The sequence below is a fragment of the Polyodon spathula genome, chromosome 7 (genome assembly GCF_017654505.1).
Source record: "Polyodon spathula isolate WHYD16114869_AA chromosome 7, ASM1765450v1, whole genome shotgun sequence".
NCBI classification, from domain to species: Eukaryota; Metazoa; Chordata; class Actinopteri; order Acipenseriformes; family Polyodontidae; genus Polyodon; species Polyodon spathula.
Window position 1 is genome coordinate 33,062,199 of NC_054540.1, and position 18,857 is coordinate 33,081,055.

General features: G+C 39.8%; 1 protein-coding gene across 3 annotated transcripts in view; it reads left to right on the plus strand.

Moving 5' to 3' along the window:
• LOC121318554 (troponin T, cardiac muscle-like) overlaps positions 1-16,481 on the plus strand; it is a 28,844-nt gene extending 12,363 nt beyond the window's left edge. For all 3 annotated transcript variants that reach the window (XM_041255341.1, XM_041255340.1, XM_041255342.1), the window contains 10 exons: positions 825-845; positions 1,391-1,412; positions 2,698-2,758; positions 8,953-9,069; positions 9,838-9,915; positions 10,324-10,437; positions 11,258-11,370; positions 13,214-13,304; positions 13,979-14,022; positions 16,092-16,481. In XM_041255341.1, the coding sequence (XP_041111275.1) occupies positions 825-845; positions 1,391-1,412; positions 2,698-2,758; positions 8,953-9,069; positions 9,838-9,915; positions 10,324-10,437; positions 11,258-11,370; positions 13,214-13,304; positions 13,979-14,022; positions 16,092-16,146 (716 nt within the window). In that variant the 3' untranslated portion in view covers positions 16,147-16,481. The remainder of the gene's footprint in view (positions 1-824; positions 846-1,390; positions 1,413-2,697; positions 2,759-8,952; positions 9,070-9,837; positions 9,916-10,323; positions 10,438-11,257; positions 11,371-13,213; positions 13,305-13,978; positions 14,023-16,091) is intronic.
• The last annotated feature ends 2,376 nt before the right edge of the window (positions 16,482-18,857 follow it).

Sequence of the window (18,857 nt, forward strand, 5' to 3'; positions counted from 1 at the left end):
GACAAGCTGTGCAGCAAAATTGCTATGAGTATTTGTTACCTATTCAATTGTTTCATTTTTTTTTCAATGCATAAAGCACCCATTATGCAGCTTATCTGGAGCTTCGGCAATACCTCTCTGCATGTAACAAACAAATAAGGTTGTTCCAAAGGTGGAGTGTAGACCAAGAAGTGAAAATCAGATAAGGGTTAGAGATAGCATTAGGCTTACGGGGTTAGGATTAGAGTTAGGTTTAGACTTAGGGTTAGAGATAGAGTTAGGGTTAGGTTAGGATGAATGTCATATCATGTAATAAAATGTACTCATTAAGTACATTGTAACTATATATAATAACAGTGTAAATAGACATCTGTTTAAGTAACTACTGTGTAAATACACAGTAATTTGAGACACCATGTAAAGTGTTGCCTACAAATATTATGGTTATCATGGATTTCGCGATTTCTGTGAAATGTACTCATTGCTGTGTAATATGTAGCTTCCTGTGAAAATCCCCATTGAAATATTTAGGAACATTTGTTGTGTAGTAAGTAAATAACTAGAGAAAAGTATCTATTTTGAATTTGATAACGCTATTATTTTCTGCTTTAATAAATATTATGTTTAATCGTGAAATATCTTGAAATACCTTTACCATGAAATGCCATCAAATTAGTAATTATTTACAGTGAAAAAAATACAACTCTATTCATTAAAGGTATTCTAATAGTGAACTGTAAATACATTGTAATAGTGCTCATATTATAACTGTGTGAGGTATTATTTTATACATTATTGAGTATTGAGAAACCTTTCTATTTTTTTTCGTTTTTTATTTTGAATAGTCACAGCGGATGCTGAAGAAGGTGGGTACTTATTGATTTCACAAGCTGTTAACTCAATTTTCAACCAGCCAAATACACAGCTTTTGATTCGTGATGGAATTCCTCTTAATTTCCTGTTTCAACCTGTAGTAATTTAATTTAGATCATGTTCTAAGGATGTTTCAAATGTGTAGTTGCAGGTTTTGTTGAAGCATGTTATACTGTAGATAAAGAGCATTTCCCAGACTCTAAACACCATTATCATAAGCACTGTGCTGTTCCAGTGATACCCTCCCCTCCCTCTGCAAACAGGTTCATTCAGGTCTTAGTGTGGAGAATGGATAGTTCCAATGACTGCCCTGCCCTCCCCTCCCTCTGCAAGCAGATTCACCACAAAACTGTGTGCACAATTCAGTTTCTGTTGGATGACAATGAAAGGGTTCAGTATTTAGGATTATAAAGAAGTCTGCAGTCACAGTTTTCCTCCGTAAACCAACATCTTTTAAGCTGTTACTGTCTTGAATAGTCAGTGCAATGCGTCGATTTGTACAAACCCTTTCTTTTTGTTCTTCTTTTTTTATCCACAGATGAGGCAAAGCCCAAACCTAAGTAAGTACTTCTACAGTCAAATTAACATAAATACTGTATAGAACCGTTTAACCCTGTAAGGCACAAGGGACATATGTGTCTCACAAATAAAAATGATGCTGACTTTGTTTTATCTTTACAACGAGGTGTACGAAACAGTTTCAAATGTATTTTGTTGCTTTTTAACATTACAGTTTTCTCAATACATAACCCTTATAATAACCCTTTTTTTGGTTTTTACTATAGCATCAATTATTGTTAAGGCTGTATTTAGTTCACGATTATCACAGATTTGATGTTTTTTATGGCATGTAGTTCCCCATGAAAATTCCGTAAATATACATATTTTATTACTTAAAAATAAATGCACATGGCATAGAGCTGCACGACATTATTTTTAATTGTAAAATACCTATATTTGGACTGTGAAAGAAGCCAATTTTACTGAGAAAAAACACAGCCCTAATTATTGTAGATTATTACGTGTCTGATATTCAAGCAGCGCCTTGTCAGCACATCTATTTTCTATAGAATTGTACTTAAAACGTGTGTAAAGGGCAAGTTTGCTTTAACATTGCTTCTAGGGGAAAAAACAGCCTGATGTGAGCTGACCTCCTTGGATAACATTGAAGATTTAATTTTGTCGTATTTAAATACTGCTAGAGGTATAACAATACACTAATGTCACGATGCAATGTGTATCTCAATACACAGGTCGCGATATATGCATCGCGATACATATCATTGTCTTAATTTGCTACTTGAAGGATCGATAATAGGATAAAATGATCATTTAATGATGGACCATTGCGTTAAAAGGCAAACTTTAAATAAGATACGAAAGTATGTATCTATACTAACTACTGTATAAAATACATGTATTCTTCATTCAAGAACCCTTTGGTGAACTACAATGAACTATGATGTGCCTTTGGTCTTGTATCACCATCCAGATGATCCATACCTCTATTAGGATATGATATATCATGTAAAGAAAGCATCACAATTCATCGATACACAAAATGAGTCATTGCACACCCCTACATACTTAGATCTTTAACGTTATATTCCCACTCAGGGTAGTAAGAGTTGACTCTGTTAATAAGCTTGACATCTAAAGTTAAGGGAACACAAAGCCACTTATTCAGAAACAGGGAGACCTTGATTGAGACAACTTTGTTGTATCAAACCCAAAGTCTCCCCTGGTGTGCCATGCAGTGGCCTGAAACCTAGTTTTCTGAAACCAAGTTCCAAGCCTTGTGTTCTCTCCGTTAACCCTAATCTATTTTCTGCTTGTCTTCCTTAGAGCGTTTATGCCGAATATCTCTGCGCCCAAAATGCCTGAGGGAGATAAAGTAGATTTTGATGTAAGTAATCATAGATTTCAACTGACTGAACTAAACTCAAAACCGTCACCTTTCAAAGAATCTGTGTCTCTCCAGTGAATTTAGGATCTCACATCATTACATAGACCCCAAGTTTTGTCAACTGGGATGCAGGTCCAGATTATTTGCTGTAAATTTGCAGCTTGAATTAAGAACCCATCAGTTAATGGAGTCCACATACATGTTGATAATGACAAGCCTTTTTTTTTACATCACCCAAACACTGATCTTACACAGAGGTTTTATTTAGCAGGTTGTACAATGACTGTCGTGGGTTTGCAGGTTTTAATGTCATTTTCACTTGAGTGGTCTGCATTAACAGTTAATAGAATGCCAGAGTCGGTCCAGTTTTGTTGTATATGCGTTGGATGTAGCTTATCCTATGTGGGTTCTTTTGAAAGGAAGGTCTGGTGATAACTTTAAAGTAAAAAGGCAATGTTAGGGTAAAAATAAACAGCATACAGACTCAAAGTAGCATATTCTTCAGTCCCAAACATACCATACACAGCTCACTGGCGCATCATGCAGTAATCAGTCACAGGTCATTACAGAACTCAATCAGCACAGCCGTCAGAATACAGCAAAGTGCGATACTGACTAAACGAAACGCATTCTGAGACTGTGAATAATGTCACGTTAGCATATTTAATTACATACTGCTCTGTAGTTTTCCATATAATAAATGTATGACGATATAGATATATATATATTATATATATATAGTATATATATATATATATAGATATATCTAATATTCAGATATATATATTTTCGCCATGTCTCAATCCTAAAATTCTAGGTGACGCTAAAAACATTTGGCCATATCTGCCTGTACATATAGCAGTGCTGTAAAACACTCATTTCTCAGATCTTTCATCCATGTTAAATGCACATATACTTACCACTGGAGGGAGCTGTTGGTATAGGTTTAAGAGTGTTTATTTAAAAGTGTACTACAGCATTGTAATACTTCTGCTAACAGGCAATATATATATTGTTTAGAAGCCCTCTTTGTACAGGGGTTGGGGATCTGCAGACTGTGTGAATAGAACATTCTTAATAATACACTCTACACATGGTGCAAGACAGCAGTTTCACCCATTCCAGGTTTTACCACAAGCATCATAATCCCCAGTTTGTATAGGTAACAAACTCAAGTGTGTCTTATTACATCTATATTAAAACCAGGAATGGATCAAACTACAATGGAATAGGAGCTTTATTTCCATCCCTGCTATATTTGCACTCCATAGTATAAAGTTAAACCTCAGGCTGCAGAAAAAGAAAGACAGACGTGGGTAGAACAGAACACTTTGTATGATACTAAATCAGGGAATCGTTAGGTCAGGGCTTCTCAAACTCAATCCTGGGGACCTCCTGTTGTTGCTGGTTTTCATTCCAACTGAGCTCTCAATTACTTAATTTGACCCTTAATTGAACTGATAATTTGCTTAATTGGACCTTTTAACTTGTTTTCAGCTCTTGAACAGTTGCATATTTCAAGTTAGCTATAACATGTTATAAGAAACTTGATCTGCAACTGTTCAAGAGTTGAAAACATGTAAAAAGGTCTAATTAAGCAAATTATCTGTTCAATTAAGGGTCTAATTAAGTAACTGAGAGCTTGGTTGGAATGAAAACCAGCAACCACAGGAGATCCCCAGGACTGAGTTTGAGAAGCCCTGCATTAGGTTGTTATCATAACCCTGGTTCCCTGAAATAGAAATGTAACCATTACCTAATAGATATTTATCTGTAAAGACCATGAAAAACTGAATAGATATATCAAAGTCCACAAAGTCACCATGCCCCTGGTGAAATGGGCAGTGAGCTACTCTGGACATTCATAGGCAGTCTTAACTGTGTCTCTGATCCATTTTGACAGCCTCCGTTTAAACAGAGCTTTCCCATGGCCCCATAACAGTTGAAAAACTGTTCAGACTGCCCCCAACTCTGAGTTTTGTCCAAATAATATGCTAAAGCCCGCACCGAGCACTATGTATGGAACTGTCGCTCCTTGTCAGACTGGAAAGGAGGCAGATGAAAAGCCTCAAGACAATGTCCTTGATAGGTGGCTGAATCCACTGAGCACCCTTTAAAAATTGCCCCACAAAGAAATGAGCTCCTGGGGAGACTGAATCAATCAAGCAAGCCGAAATAGACCTTTAATGTAGAGGGGGATTTCCCCTCATCAAATAGGTCTTGTAAAAATTGTAGTATCACTATGGGACAGGTTGTATGGTCAAAACCCTTGGGCAGGCACTACATTTGAAAAACGCCCCACTTGTACCCATAGTGGTAATGCATGGATGCTGCTCTGGCATTCTGTAGAGTGTCTATCACCCTATTAGATAAGCTGCAGACTCAATGGATCAGGATGCCACAATGTCACTCATGCCTGGTTGAGCAGGTCATGGCATTTCAGCAAGCTCCACGGCTGACTGCTCAGGAGCTGTTTCAAGGTTGAAAACCACACTCCTTGGCCAATACGAGGCTATTAGTAGCACCCTGGCCCGATCCCATCTGATCTTCTCCAGGCACAGCGGAGCATGGTGATTGGTGGAAAGGCATACAGAAGCTGCCTTGGCCACTGGTGCACCAATACATCTATTGCCAGTGGGTCCCCGGCTCCTGTTATGGAGAACCAGAGGCTGGACACATCCATGGTGATAACCTCCTTTTTGGTGATGCTGCCGAGTGCAGGTGGGCAGACTGTGCCCACCAGGATAGCACCCACAGACTAGGCTCAATGTGGGCTGAAAAACCCTGCTGTTGATCCAGGCTCGGAGAGTGCACATATGCAGAAGACCGAAAGGAAGGGTCTGGAAAGCTGCTGACATCAAGCCCAGAAGCCTTTGAAACGTCACTACTGTGAGCTTTTTGTTGGACAGCATGGACCTGGAATCCAGAAGCACTCCCAAATAGGAGGCTGTCTGCAAGGGTGTGAGACCCGACAGACCCAACCAATGAAGGTGGTCGGTGACGAGTTCAGTGTGAGCCACTGCCTGTGCTGGAAACTAAGTCCTCTGATCTCACTGGGGCCAGAATAGCTTCCATGCACTTTGAAAAGACACGGGGAGCTAGAGAAAGGCCAAATGGCAGTACTTGGAACTCGTAAGCTGTCCCTTGGAAAGTCAGGTATTTCCTGTGCCTTGGTCTTAAGGGAATGTGAAAATATACGTCTTTCAAGTCCAGTTGTCTGGCCTTACTGGTACCACAGACACCTGGGTGCTCAATACAGTCAGCGCATCTGCCGTGCCTGTCCTCCATGGGGAGACCCGCTTTGTAGACATCGCAAGAGTGAAACTCAGACATACTATAACAGCAGTGGTGTATAATTTAAACAACCCCTGTAATTTCTATAACAGTAAATAAATAGTACTAGTAACCAAGGAAGGCTTGAACAGCGCAAGCAGCAATGCCTCAATGCAACCACTGTAATATGTCAAACTGGGCAAGCACAGTGACCAGATCCACTGATATTATAGAATTGTACTTAGCCTTGTTACTGTTAAGTACCTGCACGATGCCTAGGCACTAGTACAGTACTGTACAGAATAAACTTTTTGCACGGTATAACCAGTATGGTATACACTATGCGGTTCTTGCACGGTTTATGGTACTCACAGTATGGTGCACACAGTACTGCACGGTGCAAATGATATGGTATGGTGCATGGTGAGGTACATGTCTGGTCTTTAGTATTTCTGTGTAAAAAAACAGAAAATACACACAGAGAAAAAAAGTTTTCTCTCACAATACAATAGTAAAACAGTGTTATTTTAATAACATTTTTATAATAATAATAAAAAAATAAACTTTTATGTTTTTTAAGCTTCACTGAAGCTAGCAGCTTAAGAGAAAAAAAATTACAGCAGCTGACTTAAGGTGTTCAATCCCGGGGAAGGCGTAGCAAAGCCGGAGACTTTGGCAGAGCACAAGGCCACTAAGGGGCAAATGAAAACCACTGCTGAGTGCACAATATGTAATTAGTAATTAGTAAAAGCATGTAATAAATCTCAATAAGTGTATTCAAAAGTGAAATAGATTAAATCAGATATACAATGGCTCTCAAAAGTATTCACCCCCATTGGACTTTTACACATTTTATTGTGTTACAACATGGAATCAAAATGGATTTAATTAGGAGTTTTTGCCACTGATCAACACAAAAAAAGTCCATAATGTCAAAGTGAAAAATAAAATCTACAAATTCTTCTAAATTAATTACAAATACAAAACAGAAAATAATTGATTGCATAAGTATTCACCCCCTTGAGTCAATATTTGGTAGAGGCACCTTTGGCAGCAATTACAGCCATGAGTTTACTTGGATAAGTCTTTACCAGCTTTGTACATCTGGACAGTGCAATTTTTGCCCATTCTTCTTTGCAAAATTGCTCAAGCTCCATGAAGTTGGATGGGAACCTTTGGTGACAGCAATTTCCAACTCTTTCCACATATTCTCAATTAGATTGAGGTCTGAGGTTTGACTGGGCCACTCCATGACATTAACTTTTTTGTTTTTAAGCCACTCCAGTGTGGCTTTGGCTGTATGTTTGGGGTCATTGTCCTGCTGGAAAATGAATCTTCACAAGCTTTCCAGGCCCTGACGCAGAGAAGCATCCCCATAGCATGATGCTGCCACCACCATGCTTCACAGTAGGGATGGTGTTCTCGGGATGATGTGTGGTGTTGGGCTTGCGCCAAACATAGTGCTTAGCATTGAGGCCAAAAAGCTCTATTTTAGTCTCATCAGACCATAGAATCTTCTTCCACTTGGTCTCAGAGCCTCCAACATGCCTTCTGGCAAACTGTACCTGAGATTTGATGCAAGTTTTTTTCAACAATGGCTTTCTTTTTGCCACTCTCCCATAAAGGCCAGTTTTGTGAAGCACCCGGGCTATTGTTGCCGTATACACAGTGTCTCCCAGCTCAGCCGTGGAAGACTGTAACTCCTTTAGAGTTGCTATAGGCCTCTTGGAGGCCTCCCTGACTAGTGCACTTCTCGCCTAGATACTCAGTTTTTGAGGATGGCCTGTTCTAGACAGATTTACAGTTGTTCATTCTCTCCATTTCTTAATAATGGACTTTACCGTGCTCCGGGGGATATTCAATGCCTTGGAAATGTTCTTATATCCTACCCCTGATTGTTGCTTTTGAAGAACCTTATTCCAAATTTGCTTTGAATGTTCCTTCATTCCATGTTGTAATACTTTTGAGAGCCACTGTAAATGATATTTATCTGTGTGTAGATTTTTCTCTCTCAGGTCAGTGAAAGGAAAAATGATGACAGTGTTGTGTCAACAGTTATTTTATGCCCTAGGAGGTGGGCACGACTGTGTAGCTTTGATGTATCTAGTCAGGTTTTCATGGTCTTTAAGGATAAATACCTATTAGGTAATGATTACATTTCATACTTGATAGGGAGCCCCTTATAAAAGTGTATTGCAGTAAAACCACAGAAACATAATACAGTGCATTGAAAGCATGGTAAAGCATAGGAAAGCATTGCAAATCGCAGAGAGGTATGGTAACGCATAGGAAAGTGTTGCAAAGCACAGAGGGGTATGGTAAAGCATAGGAAAGCATTGCAAAGTACAGAGATGTTTGGTAAAGAATAGGAAAGTGTTACAAAGCACACAGAAGTATGGTAAAACATATTAAACCATGCAATCAGGATAAACTATGCGTGGTATATCTGTGTGAAAAAGCTTGGGAGTAGAAATATCCTTTTATAAGGGACTGGAAAGTGAATTCATTTCAAAATGTATTTTTGACAATGATGTGATCCATGAAGAAGAGTTTTGACATGCCTGTAGTGCAGCATGTGCTCACAGATTAGATTATATGGAGCAAGGGTGGCCAACCCTGGTCCTGGAGCACAACAATGCTGCAGGTTTTCTGGGTATCTTTAAATCATCAACAGCTGGAAAGATCTGGAAAAAATGTTAGTGTTGACCAATTAAGAAAATACTTGGTGCAGATAAGTAATTCAGAACTCGGGCGGAACAAAAACCAGAATGCCTAATTTCCAAGCACGTTCTTTAATTCACATCACTGTTTTTAATACATTCCCGTGAGTGGGGTGGTCCACTGGTGCAGCCCCAGTTTGACACTGGTCTCACAGTGCAGGTGGAGACGCAATCTCAGTGTTCTGTGTTCTGTGTCCACAGGATATTCACCGGAAGCGCATGGAGAAGGATCTGAACGAGCTGCAGTCTCTCATTGAAGCACACTTCATACAGAGGAAGAAGGAGGAAGAGGAGCTGCTTGCTCTCATTGGAAGAATTGTAAGTGTGAGGAAATGAATCTGAGGCCTGCACATGAGTGCTTGTGCCTCTAATAACTTGTGAACGACCGAATGACTTAAAAAATTGCTCATTCTGAAAACGTTCCCCTAAAACACCTGTCCTTTAAGCATAACCCTTCGCGAGCGCTCATTGACATAGGTATTAAGATGTGCAGGTAGTTTATAAACTGTTGAGCAGACAAGTGTTTCAACTACTGCCTTCCACCTCCCATGGGTTCAGTAGTTCAGGACAAACCCCACAAGAATTCATAAGGAATGGTGTTTACTTGATGATTATGGAGCATGAGATTAAACATTTGGCCTCTCTATCTGACTGAAAAGAGATGTAATGATTGGGGTGAAACTGAACTTAGACACCTGACTTAGTGGTTAAAGTAGGTGTTGAATTAATCAAACCAGTAGTTCAGGCAGGCAACATCAAGCGTATTTTAGGCACTTCCAATACCAGATCAAATCGTCAATCAAATAGCTAGTATCTTATCTGTCCCTCGATAAACAACGCATCAAAGGAAGGATTTATATTTTACCTCAATCCATTACGTCCCCAGCTGTGCAACAGAGTTTGCCTCCTCCTCCCCTACTTTTTGGCTTTGTCTATCTCCACTTATCTGCTAGCTTATTTAAGGGCCAGGGTACCTTGAAAGGCGAGTATGAAAAGCTGTATAATGTGGTCGTGTTGTCTAGTCTTTAATAAATAATCTACATTCTTCACTGAATTGTTGTTCTTGTGTTCTCGCTTGTCGTGCAGGAGAAGCGCAGGACAGAGAGAGCGGAGCAGCAGAGAATCAGAGCTGAAAAGGAGAAGGAGAGGCAGATGAGAGTCGCGGTGAGTGACTCTAATTACTGTTTATTCACATAATAGTTGTTTAATAATAATAACTTTATTTTAAATATGGCAAGATAAAAGCAGCATTTTACAAATATACTGAAAAACAGTGCAAGCATAAAAAGAAGATTTAAAATAAAGTTCAAGCCTAGAGAAGAACGCTGAAAAGTGGTGTGTTTTGAGAGAAGTGTTAAACTGAGAAACTGAAGTAGATTTTCAAATGCAGCTGGGTAGAGAGTTCTATAAGGAAAGGGCAATGCAATTAAAATTACTTCCACCAAGAGTAATACGCTTTGGGGAAATGCAATTAAGAAGACCAGAATTGGAAGACCTAAGCTGTCTCCCAGGGATGTATGGGCTAAGCTGTACGTTGTAAATAATTCAATTCTGGATATTTTTGTTCGGCAGGATGAGAAGGTGAGGAAGGAGGAAGAGGAACAAAGGAAAAAGTATGATGACGACGCCAAAAAGAAAAAAGCCCTCTCCAACATCTCTTTCCAGTATGGAGGATATCTTCAGAAGGTGAGGCCTGGATTATAAAGGAATCAGCAGTGTTTTTGTCAAAAGCTACGAACACTAAACTTACAAAGTGACCGGTCAACTGAACACCTCACTTTCACCTGCAAATATGAAATCACTCATCCATGCATGCAATGCAACCACATAGGCAAGATGAGATAACATTATCACCCCTTAAACAATTTCTATTGTGAATAATTTTATTTTTATTTTCATATACAGTTGCTTGTTTCTCTTTCAGTGCATTAGTAAATCAGGTAGGGAAATAGGTTGAATAAAAAGTATTACATGTATGAATTTATAAAAAGAAACATGTTTGTAGTTAAAATCTATGGAAGGGTAATGAAGGGATTGAAACCAGTATTACTGAGTTCATAACTCAACCCAGCAGCAAGTGGGGTGTGAGAACTTGGCTGGAACACAAATGGAGGCTAAGCTTGGAAAAACAAGGTTTAACTTCACACAGACATTTAGGCAAGATATATAAAACAGGCATTTGAGAAGAATTCAAGATACTCCATGAAGACACATCAGCGCCGTGTCCTATGCCCTCCCAGAGATCAGGTAACTAATTACTGCTTCATTTCAGCCAATACCTAGGGGCCTTGTAATTGTGTCTAATGATAATGATCAAACTGTAAAAGTGTCACTTTTTGATTATTGGATCAAAAAAGGAAACTTAGTAAATTGTGCTTAAATCGTTGCTGTGTGCACTGTTTCACACACAAATATTTCCATCATTTCATTTCTTTACCATCATGTTTGCTTTTATGAAGTTGGGTGTTCCCTCATTTTGACCACATTTGCTGTTTTCCTCGGGCAGGCTGAAGGGCGCAGGGGAGCCAAGAAGCAGACCGAAAGAGAGAAGAAGAAGAAAATTCTGGCTGACAGACACAAAGCACTGCATATTGAAAACCTGAATGAAGAAAAGCTCAAGTAGGTTCTGCAACTATGCGAAAGAGCCGGGCTTGTCTGCGTTCATGGTTATAGAGCTTTTAACTTCATGTCACCAACAGGGGACAGAATCTGTAACGGCAGCACATCACACAACACTGCCTGTTACAGTAGCACACAGTTTAATGCACTGAACCACATTTCGAGAAACTGATGGTAGTAGCTAACAGAATAACTCGTAGATCTCTAATATACTCATAGAATAACTCATAGATCTCTAATGCTTCATAAATCTCTAATATACAGTTTTCAGAGAAAGTGGTACTGCACTAGGTCAAAGTTCAATAGGGGAAGCAGCTGGTTGGTTTATGACAGAGAGGAGAGGTTGAAGTTCTGGGAAAAATTTCACTCTCCAGGTGAAGGCACTACGCTAAGCAAAGTCAAGGCTTGTAGACAGTGATTTAATTAACCCTGTGTAGTATCAAAAAGCATGTCTTCAAATGAAGGGGGGGGGGGGGGGGGGGGGGGGGGGGGGGGGGGGGTGGGGTGTGGGGGGGGGGGGGGGGGGGGGGGGGGGTCATGTCTGCTATAACATGTGTGCCATTCAAAACTGGACATTGAAGACCTACAGAGCAAAAAATGTACACCAGGTAGAGTTATTCTAATATATTTTATTTGCTATACGGCCTCTGTCTGGTATTGTGAGGGCTCATTTTGGTGGCCAGCAAATTGCGTTAAAAGGTGTTAAAATGTACAAAAGCAAGGGGACTGCAGTGGCACAATGGATTTTACAGTGGGAAGGTTACCAATTATAAACTTATTTTGAATTAAAAAAAAGAATCAAGAGTGCTCTTTGGTTTAAACTGTTAGTAATACATCAAGTCTTCTTTTTATGAAAAAGGTGGCTCGCTGGAGTCAAGGGTTTCCTCAAAAGTTTAGTAAGAAATATAGGTGAAAAAATACCTATAAGTCAATTTTTTTGTGTAGATTCAAGATTATCCATCAGGCAACTCTTACAAACTTATAGATAAAATACCTTTATTAATGGGGCATAGCCCCCCAAAAAACTTTTATTTAAAAAGGATAGAACCCTTGAGATATACACTGCTGTGCAAAAGTCTTAGACATGTTGCAGTTCTACTCTGATGCATTATGAGCATCAACAATTTACTCAAAGCCTCCACTAGTGTCTTCTACTATTATAACAACCTTGACTTGCACAAAGGAAAAATGTTGAGTGAAATAGCTCACATCACTTGATTTTCAAGGAGTGGTACCTGAAGCATACCATACCATACAAAGGCACATTGGTCCATATTAGATCTCAGTTCAAGGATTTTAAAAGGTGATTTTATTAGTTCAGTTTTTGAAAACCACCCAACAGTGTATGGCATTGTGATAGGGTAACGTCACTGGCAAGGCTGTTTCCGTGAGGGAGAGAGATTCAGACACAAGAAGCTGCAGGTTTAAGCACTACAGCGCATGTTTATTACCAAAACTAACAAAAACAAAACAAACAAACAAAAAGGCGCAATGGCCAAAATAAATGGTCTAAACAAAAACTGCTGTATGGATGTTCTCCAGTATAACACAGCATAGAACAGCACTCACACCATCATCACCTCTACAATTAGCACGTGTTTTACCACATGTTTTCTGGCAGGGAGGAATTTAACCCCCTCCCTGCCAACCCAATATTTCCCACACACACCCACACTTTACAACAGCTGGGCTTCCAGGCATGTATTTGTGTTGGAAGATAACTCATTTTCTTAGAAAGGAGGTGCAGCTTAAGCTCACATTCATTGCTGAAAGGGCTCACACTGCTCTGAAATGACGACTCATCTGGCTGAGTGCTTGCTGTTTGTTTGTTCATTTCCTCCAGGGAGAAGGCTACTGAACTGTGGCAATGGCAAATGCAGCTGGAAGCTGAGAAGTTTGATCTCAACGATAAAATGAAAAGGCAGAAGTATGATGTAAGTAGCTTTCGCCACAGCACCCAGATTACTGTAGGATCACGCTTGGTGGTTAATTAGGTAGGGAAGGTACAGTAAGGAGGTCATTGCTTGCTGAACAGGCCTAATTGACTGCCAGTGTGAGGCTGCTTATTTACAGCTTGGTTGCTATTTTCAAACTCTTTTTTTCCTCCATTTTAAAGTGTCAATTGCAGTCGTGGTTAAAACACACGATGTAACCTTCAACATAATGGAAGTCATGACAACTGACTGGCTGAGCTGTTTAAGAATATAAGAACATAAGAAAATATTTGAAAACAAAAAAACACAACATTCTCCCCGGGGGGGGGGGGGTCTAATTTAAAAGCACAGAATCGAGTCTTTTTTTTTTAAATGTTCCCAGTGTTTTGGATCCTACTACTTCACCTGATAGGCTATTCCTTGCATTTATAACTCTGTAAAAAAAAAAAGCTTCCTACCTTCTGTTCTAAACTTACTTGTACTCAGGTTGCATTTATGTCCTCTTGTTCTACTCTCTCTGCTAACTTTGAAGTCGTGTCTTAGGTTAGCTTTATCTATACCAGAGGTTTTTAAGTGCGTCTTATTAATTTATGGATTTCAGATATCACACAGTACTGATATTTATACCAGAGAACATTCAGTCAGGCTCATGGTGTAATCTCAATTGCTTTCAGATCAACCAACTGCAGGCCCGCATCAATGACCAGATGGGCAAGTTGTAAGTAAAACACCTGTGATCGTTTTCTGCTGCTTTTGTGTAACCTGTTCTGGTGTCTTTTTAACCCAAAGTTGAAAAAAGTATAATATGAATAACTATGGTTATCCAGCTGCCCAGCCTCCCAGCCTATGTTCCAACCTCCCTGCATCCCAGCCTCCAGGCCTCCCAGGCTCCCAGGCTCCAGGACTCCCAGCCCACCTGCCTCCCTCCTTCCCTTCCCTTTGTGTCCCAGCTTCCCTGCTTCCCACTATCCTTGCCTCCCAGCATCCAGGCCTCCCAGCCTGCCTGCATCCCAACCAGGCCTCCCAGCCTTTCTGTGTCTTCCTGCCTCACAACCACCCTAACCCCAGCCTATCAGCCCCTTACCTCCCAGCTTACTACCCTCCGTGCCTCTCAACCTCCCCTGCCTGCCTCCCAGCCTCCCTGCCTCCCAGTTCTGCTTATTGTATTGCCCCTTTCTTAGACAATAAAGCATTCTATCAGCACACCCTACCCACATACAGCTACACCCTCAGTCACAGTTTGTACTTATAGTCTCTAACTCTTTACAAGGACTGCACATGTGCAGCTCTTCACCACTCAGCAGATCCCTCAAAGGGACGTGCTGTTACTGACTCTGCCTAAAATATGCCAGCCAGATAGTTCATTAACAAGGCCAGAGTATGATGATGGGAAATCATTCATTTCTTTCATGTGTTGGATTGAAGGTGCTGTTTAAATCTTGACTGCAATTAGGTTCGAGTGAACATCATCATGCCCTGGCAAGGTGTTTCAGTGATATGAAACAGACTGAAATCTGTACCAGTCAAAAAATGCTTGATCAGTCTTTGCTTTATGTTTTTCATACTTATTTATAAAACAATAAAAAAATAAACCAGCAGAGAATTGTGAGTAAAACTTTACATTATGTCTGTAATGACTTTGTATTTACTTATATGTAATTACAATGTTATAATGCACAGTTACAATGTACTTAATGTTTGCATCTTTTTGCAAAATAGATATAGGTACACAATTGTATCAGAAAACGGTTATGGTTAGGTTTACACATTAAGTACATTGTAACTATGCAAAATAATAATAATGTACTTACTGTGTACATCTTTTTGCATGCTATAACCCTAATCCTCTCCCTAACCCTTACTCTAACCTTAACCCCCCAAACCTAACCCTAACCCTGTTGTGATACAATTGTGTATTTACATATATCATGCAAAAAGAGTTACACATTAAGTACATTGTAACTATGCATAATATCATGGTAATGATGTTGTAGTATGCGTGTATTTACTAAATAACTACTATATAAATACACAATAATTAGAGAAACAATGTAAAGTGCTACTGATTTGTAGTATTGTCACTTGGTTTACAGCTGCTAGCCGCCTGCATGTCATTATCATAGCGTGGTTCAGATCAGAGTCTACTTTAATAGCCTATACCAAAACACTGTTATATTCAAATAATTCTCTTCACTACCAGGGCAAATACAGTAAATGAATGCATTCATCGTTTTTAAACTGATTGACATGTTTAATGGCAGTGCTGCCGTTTCTTTTTTCTGTTTAGTAGATTTGAATACTCCTTCAACATTTGTAATCTATTCATATGTATGATTACCGGTGTATAACAAACGTGTATACAGGACACATTACCATGAATAATACCCATATAAGAAGCCACCATAATATATGTAGCAATATGAACGATATTAGTCGTAGCTTTTAGTATTTCTTCTTTCTATTACCCTGAGAAAACTCTTCTCTTTCATTGTGATGCTGGCTATTGGAGCTTTAAAGCTATGGCCAAAAGTTTTGCATCACCTAGAATTTTAGGATTGAGACATAATTAAAAAAGTTTACTATATGAACAGCACTTCTCCAAAATGATATTGGAATTGTCTACCGGAATAATAGTATTTTATGTTAGATTTCGAAATGTCACGTTTTTCAATTTTAGTCAGTCTTTCATTAAGTATATGGAAAACTGCAAAGCAGTTTGTAATTCAATATGTTAATGTAATATTATTCAGCAGCTTTCATTAATTCTTTTACTGTTTCCAATTATAGCAGTACCAAAGGGCCCCGCGGAGGGAAAGGCAAGGTGTCTGGGCGCTGGAAGTAACTGGAGAGAACCCTTTACCTGGCATTCCAGGGCTCCTGTCTGTGTGCCGTAGGCAGCAATATGGAACACGGGGGAAAGGCTCAAGAAACCACAACATTTTTTTTTTCATGTACAAAAAAAAAATAATAGAAAAAGACACACATATATGTGTGTGTATATATATACACACATACATACATACATACAGCAGTCCAGTTTTTGTGCATTTGCATATGGCTAATGGGATTTCCTTGTACACCCTTTGCTTAGACAATCTCCTGCAATTGCTTTCCCATACAAGAGAAAATAAATGTAAACTGCTGAATTAGAATAAATAATTATTTGCCTGGCTGCCATATGAGGTTGTTTTTCCTTAGTGAAGCATACTACAGACTGGGGGAGTACGGCATGTGCAACACAGGAGGCGTGCTGGTGACATTCTGCCTCCGCTCAGGGTTTCAATTAGCAAAACAGGACCATCTTCCTAGCTTATCTGCCCAGATTTAGGGGGTTTGCAAGGTCTCGTTTGTGTTGTTGTGTGTTATAGTTACTGAAGTAATACTGAAATTATGTGCTGCTCAGAAACAGTATCTTCAGATCAATGATTTTATTTATTTACATTTTGATAGCGCCTTTAGCCAAGGAGCTTTATAAGTTTAAACAAAATGGTACAATCAAGAAAGATGGGTGAAAATTAGAATGTAAGTTTATAGTGCTAGAGTGAGGAGATACAGATTAGTTGTTTAAAAGAAAGCAGAGGGCCAGAGGCTAGGTCATGGTCAGGGAAGCAGGGTCATAACAGGAGGTCAGGGGCCAGGACTATCAGTAAGATGGGCTGGGGAGAAGAGGTGCTTTTTGAGGGAGGAGTGAAAACTATGCAGTGGGTGACTGTTTTATGATAAGTGGAAGTCTATTCCAATGAAGGGGAGCAAGAAGGGAAAAGGAAAGGAATCGGGATTGGGCACAGGAGGAGGGTGGGACAGAGAGGGACAATAGTGATTGGCAGGCATGTGGAGGAACATAGTAAGTGATCAGTGCAGCCAAATTAGGTGGGGCAAGACCATGGAGAGATTTGTACACAAGGGTAAGGAATTTGAACAGGCAACGATGATAGACAGGGAGCCAGTGTAGCTGAAGGAGGAGAGAGGAGGTATGGAAGGAGTAGGGGAGGTTGAATATGATACGGGCAGAGACGTTTAGAATTTGTTGTAATGGTGTAAAACCGTAATAGGGGAGGCCAAGGAGGAGGGAGTTACAGTAGTCGGGTGAAAATGGGTGAAAACCAGGAGTTTAGTAGCAGAAAAGGAAATGGAGGGGCATATTTTGTGGATGTTGAATAAGTGGAAAAGGCAGGTGTGTGTTTGGGCCGAGATATGAACAGAAAGGGAGAGGGTGCAGTCGATGATGATGCCAGGGTTACGAGCAGGAGGATGGAGTGAGGGACAAGGGAGGGAATGAGATGGTAGGCAGGGTGGGGTAAAGAGGGGGAATGGAAGAAAAGGATTTCAGTTTTTGATGGGTTGATGAGGAAGTATCGGCACGCCATCCAAAATTGGATAGCAACCAAACAAGCTGATATACGGACGGCCAGGTCAGGGGTAAAGGAGGGGAATGAAAAGAAAATCTGGGTGTCGTCAGCAAAGAAATGATGGGAGAAGTTAAATGAGGAAATAAGAGCTTCAGGGGGTGAGGTGTACAGGGAGAATAGAAAGAGTCCAGGGACATAGCCATGGGGGACACCAGCAGTTAGAAGGGGGGAGGGGCTGTTAAAAGCAACAGCAGACGTGCATGCAGATAGGTATGACTGCAACTAGTCAAGGGATGTGCCAGAGATGCCAAGGTTAGAAAGTTAAAATTAAGACACAGAAATTTATTTATTTATTTTTGCTGTTGATAAACTTCTCTCAAATTGTGCATCTTGCTAGATTTTGCATTATTTTGAGATCTGTGCATGCATAGGCATTTCATTGCATTTTGGTCATGTGATTGCTTACGCAATTCATTTATTTCTCAGAATTATAAACAAAAATGCACTTTAGACATCAAAACACTTCCTTGGATATGTAATTGTTCTTTTAATATGTTACACTAAATCATGTAATACAAATAAGTTAGTAATAGCTGTAAAATATGTCAATTTAAAGGTTCGAAAGCCCTTTTGCAGAATTTACCAGATTGAGGTGTTTTAAAGCACTTTCGTGTGTTATTATTAATTACAGGAATAAAAGACAAATCAAAACAAAACAAACAAAAGCCTAACTCTACTTTGGCGCGCTAATTAAAACTTTTCACCAGCCCTAACTATAAAACTGTAGCACTCATTTTAGCACCAATTTCAGTCCATTGAACCATCTTTGCAGTAGACGTTACACGGCCACCAAGCTTTGCGAACAGTATTGTGGTGTTCCACTTCTTTGTGGCAACCCTACCCTGACTGCCAAACTGAAGCCCCCAAACCTGTCTCCCCTGTAGTTAGATTCAGACTATGGGCTCCAAAGGTGAAAAGACCACTGAGTTTGCAGGCTGTCTGCACCACCAAACCCCCATGAGATAGAATTCATCACGTTCATGGATTTGACTTAAAGAACGTCTGTATGAAAAAAAAAGTAATAATAAACTCCATCTGTCACAAAACCCCAGCCATTTTCCATAGCCATTGCAGGAAAATTGGATGAGCCTCTCAAACAACTGCTGACAAACTGGAGTCAGCCAAGCCCCAGTGAAGCAACAAC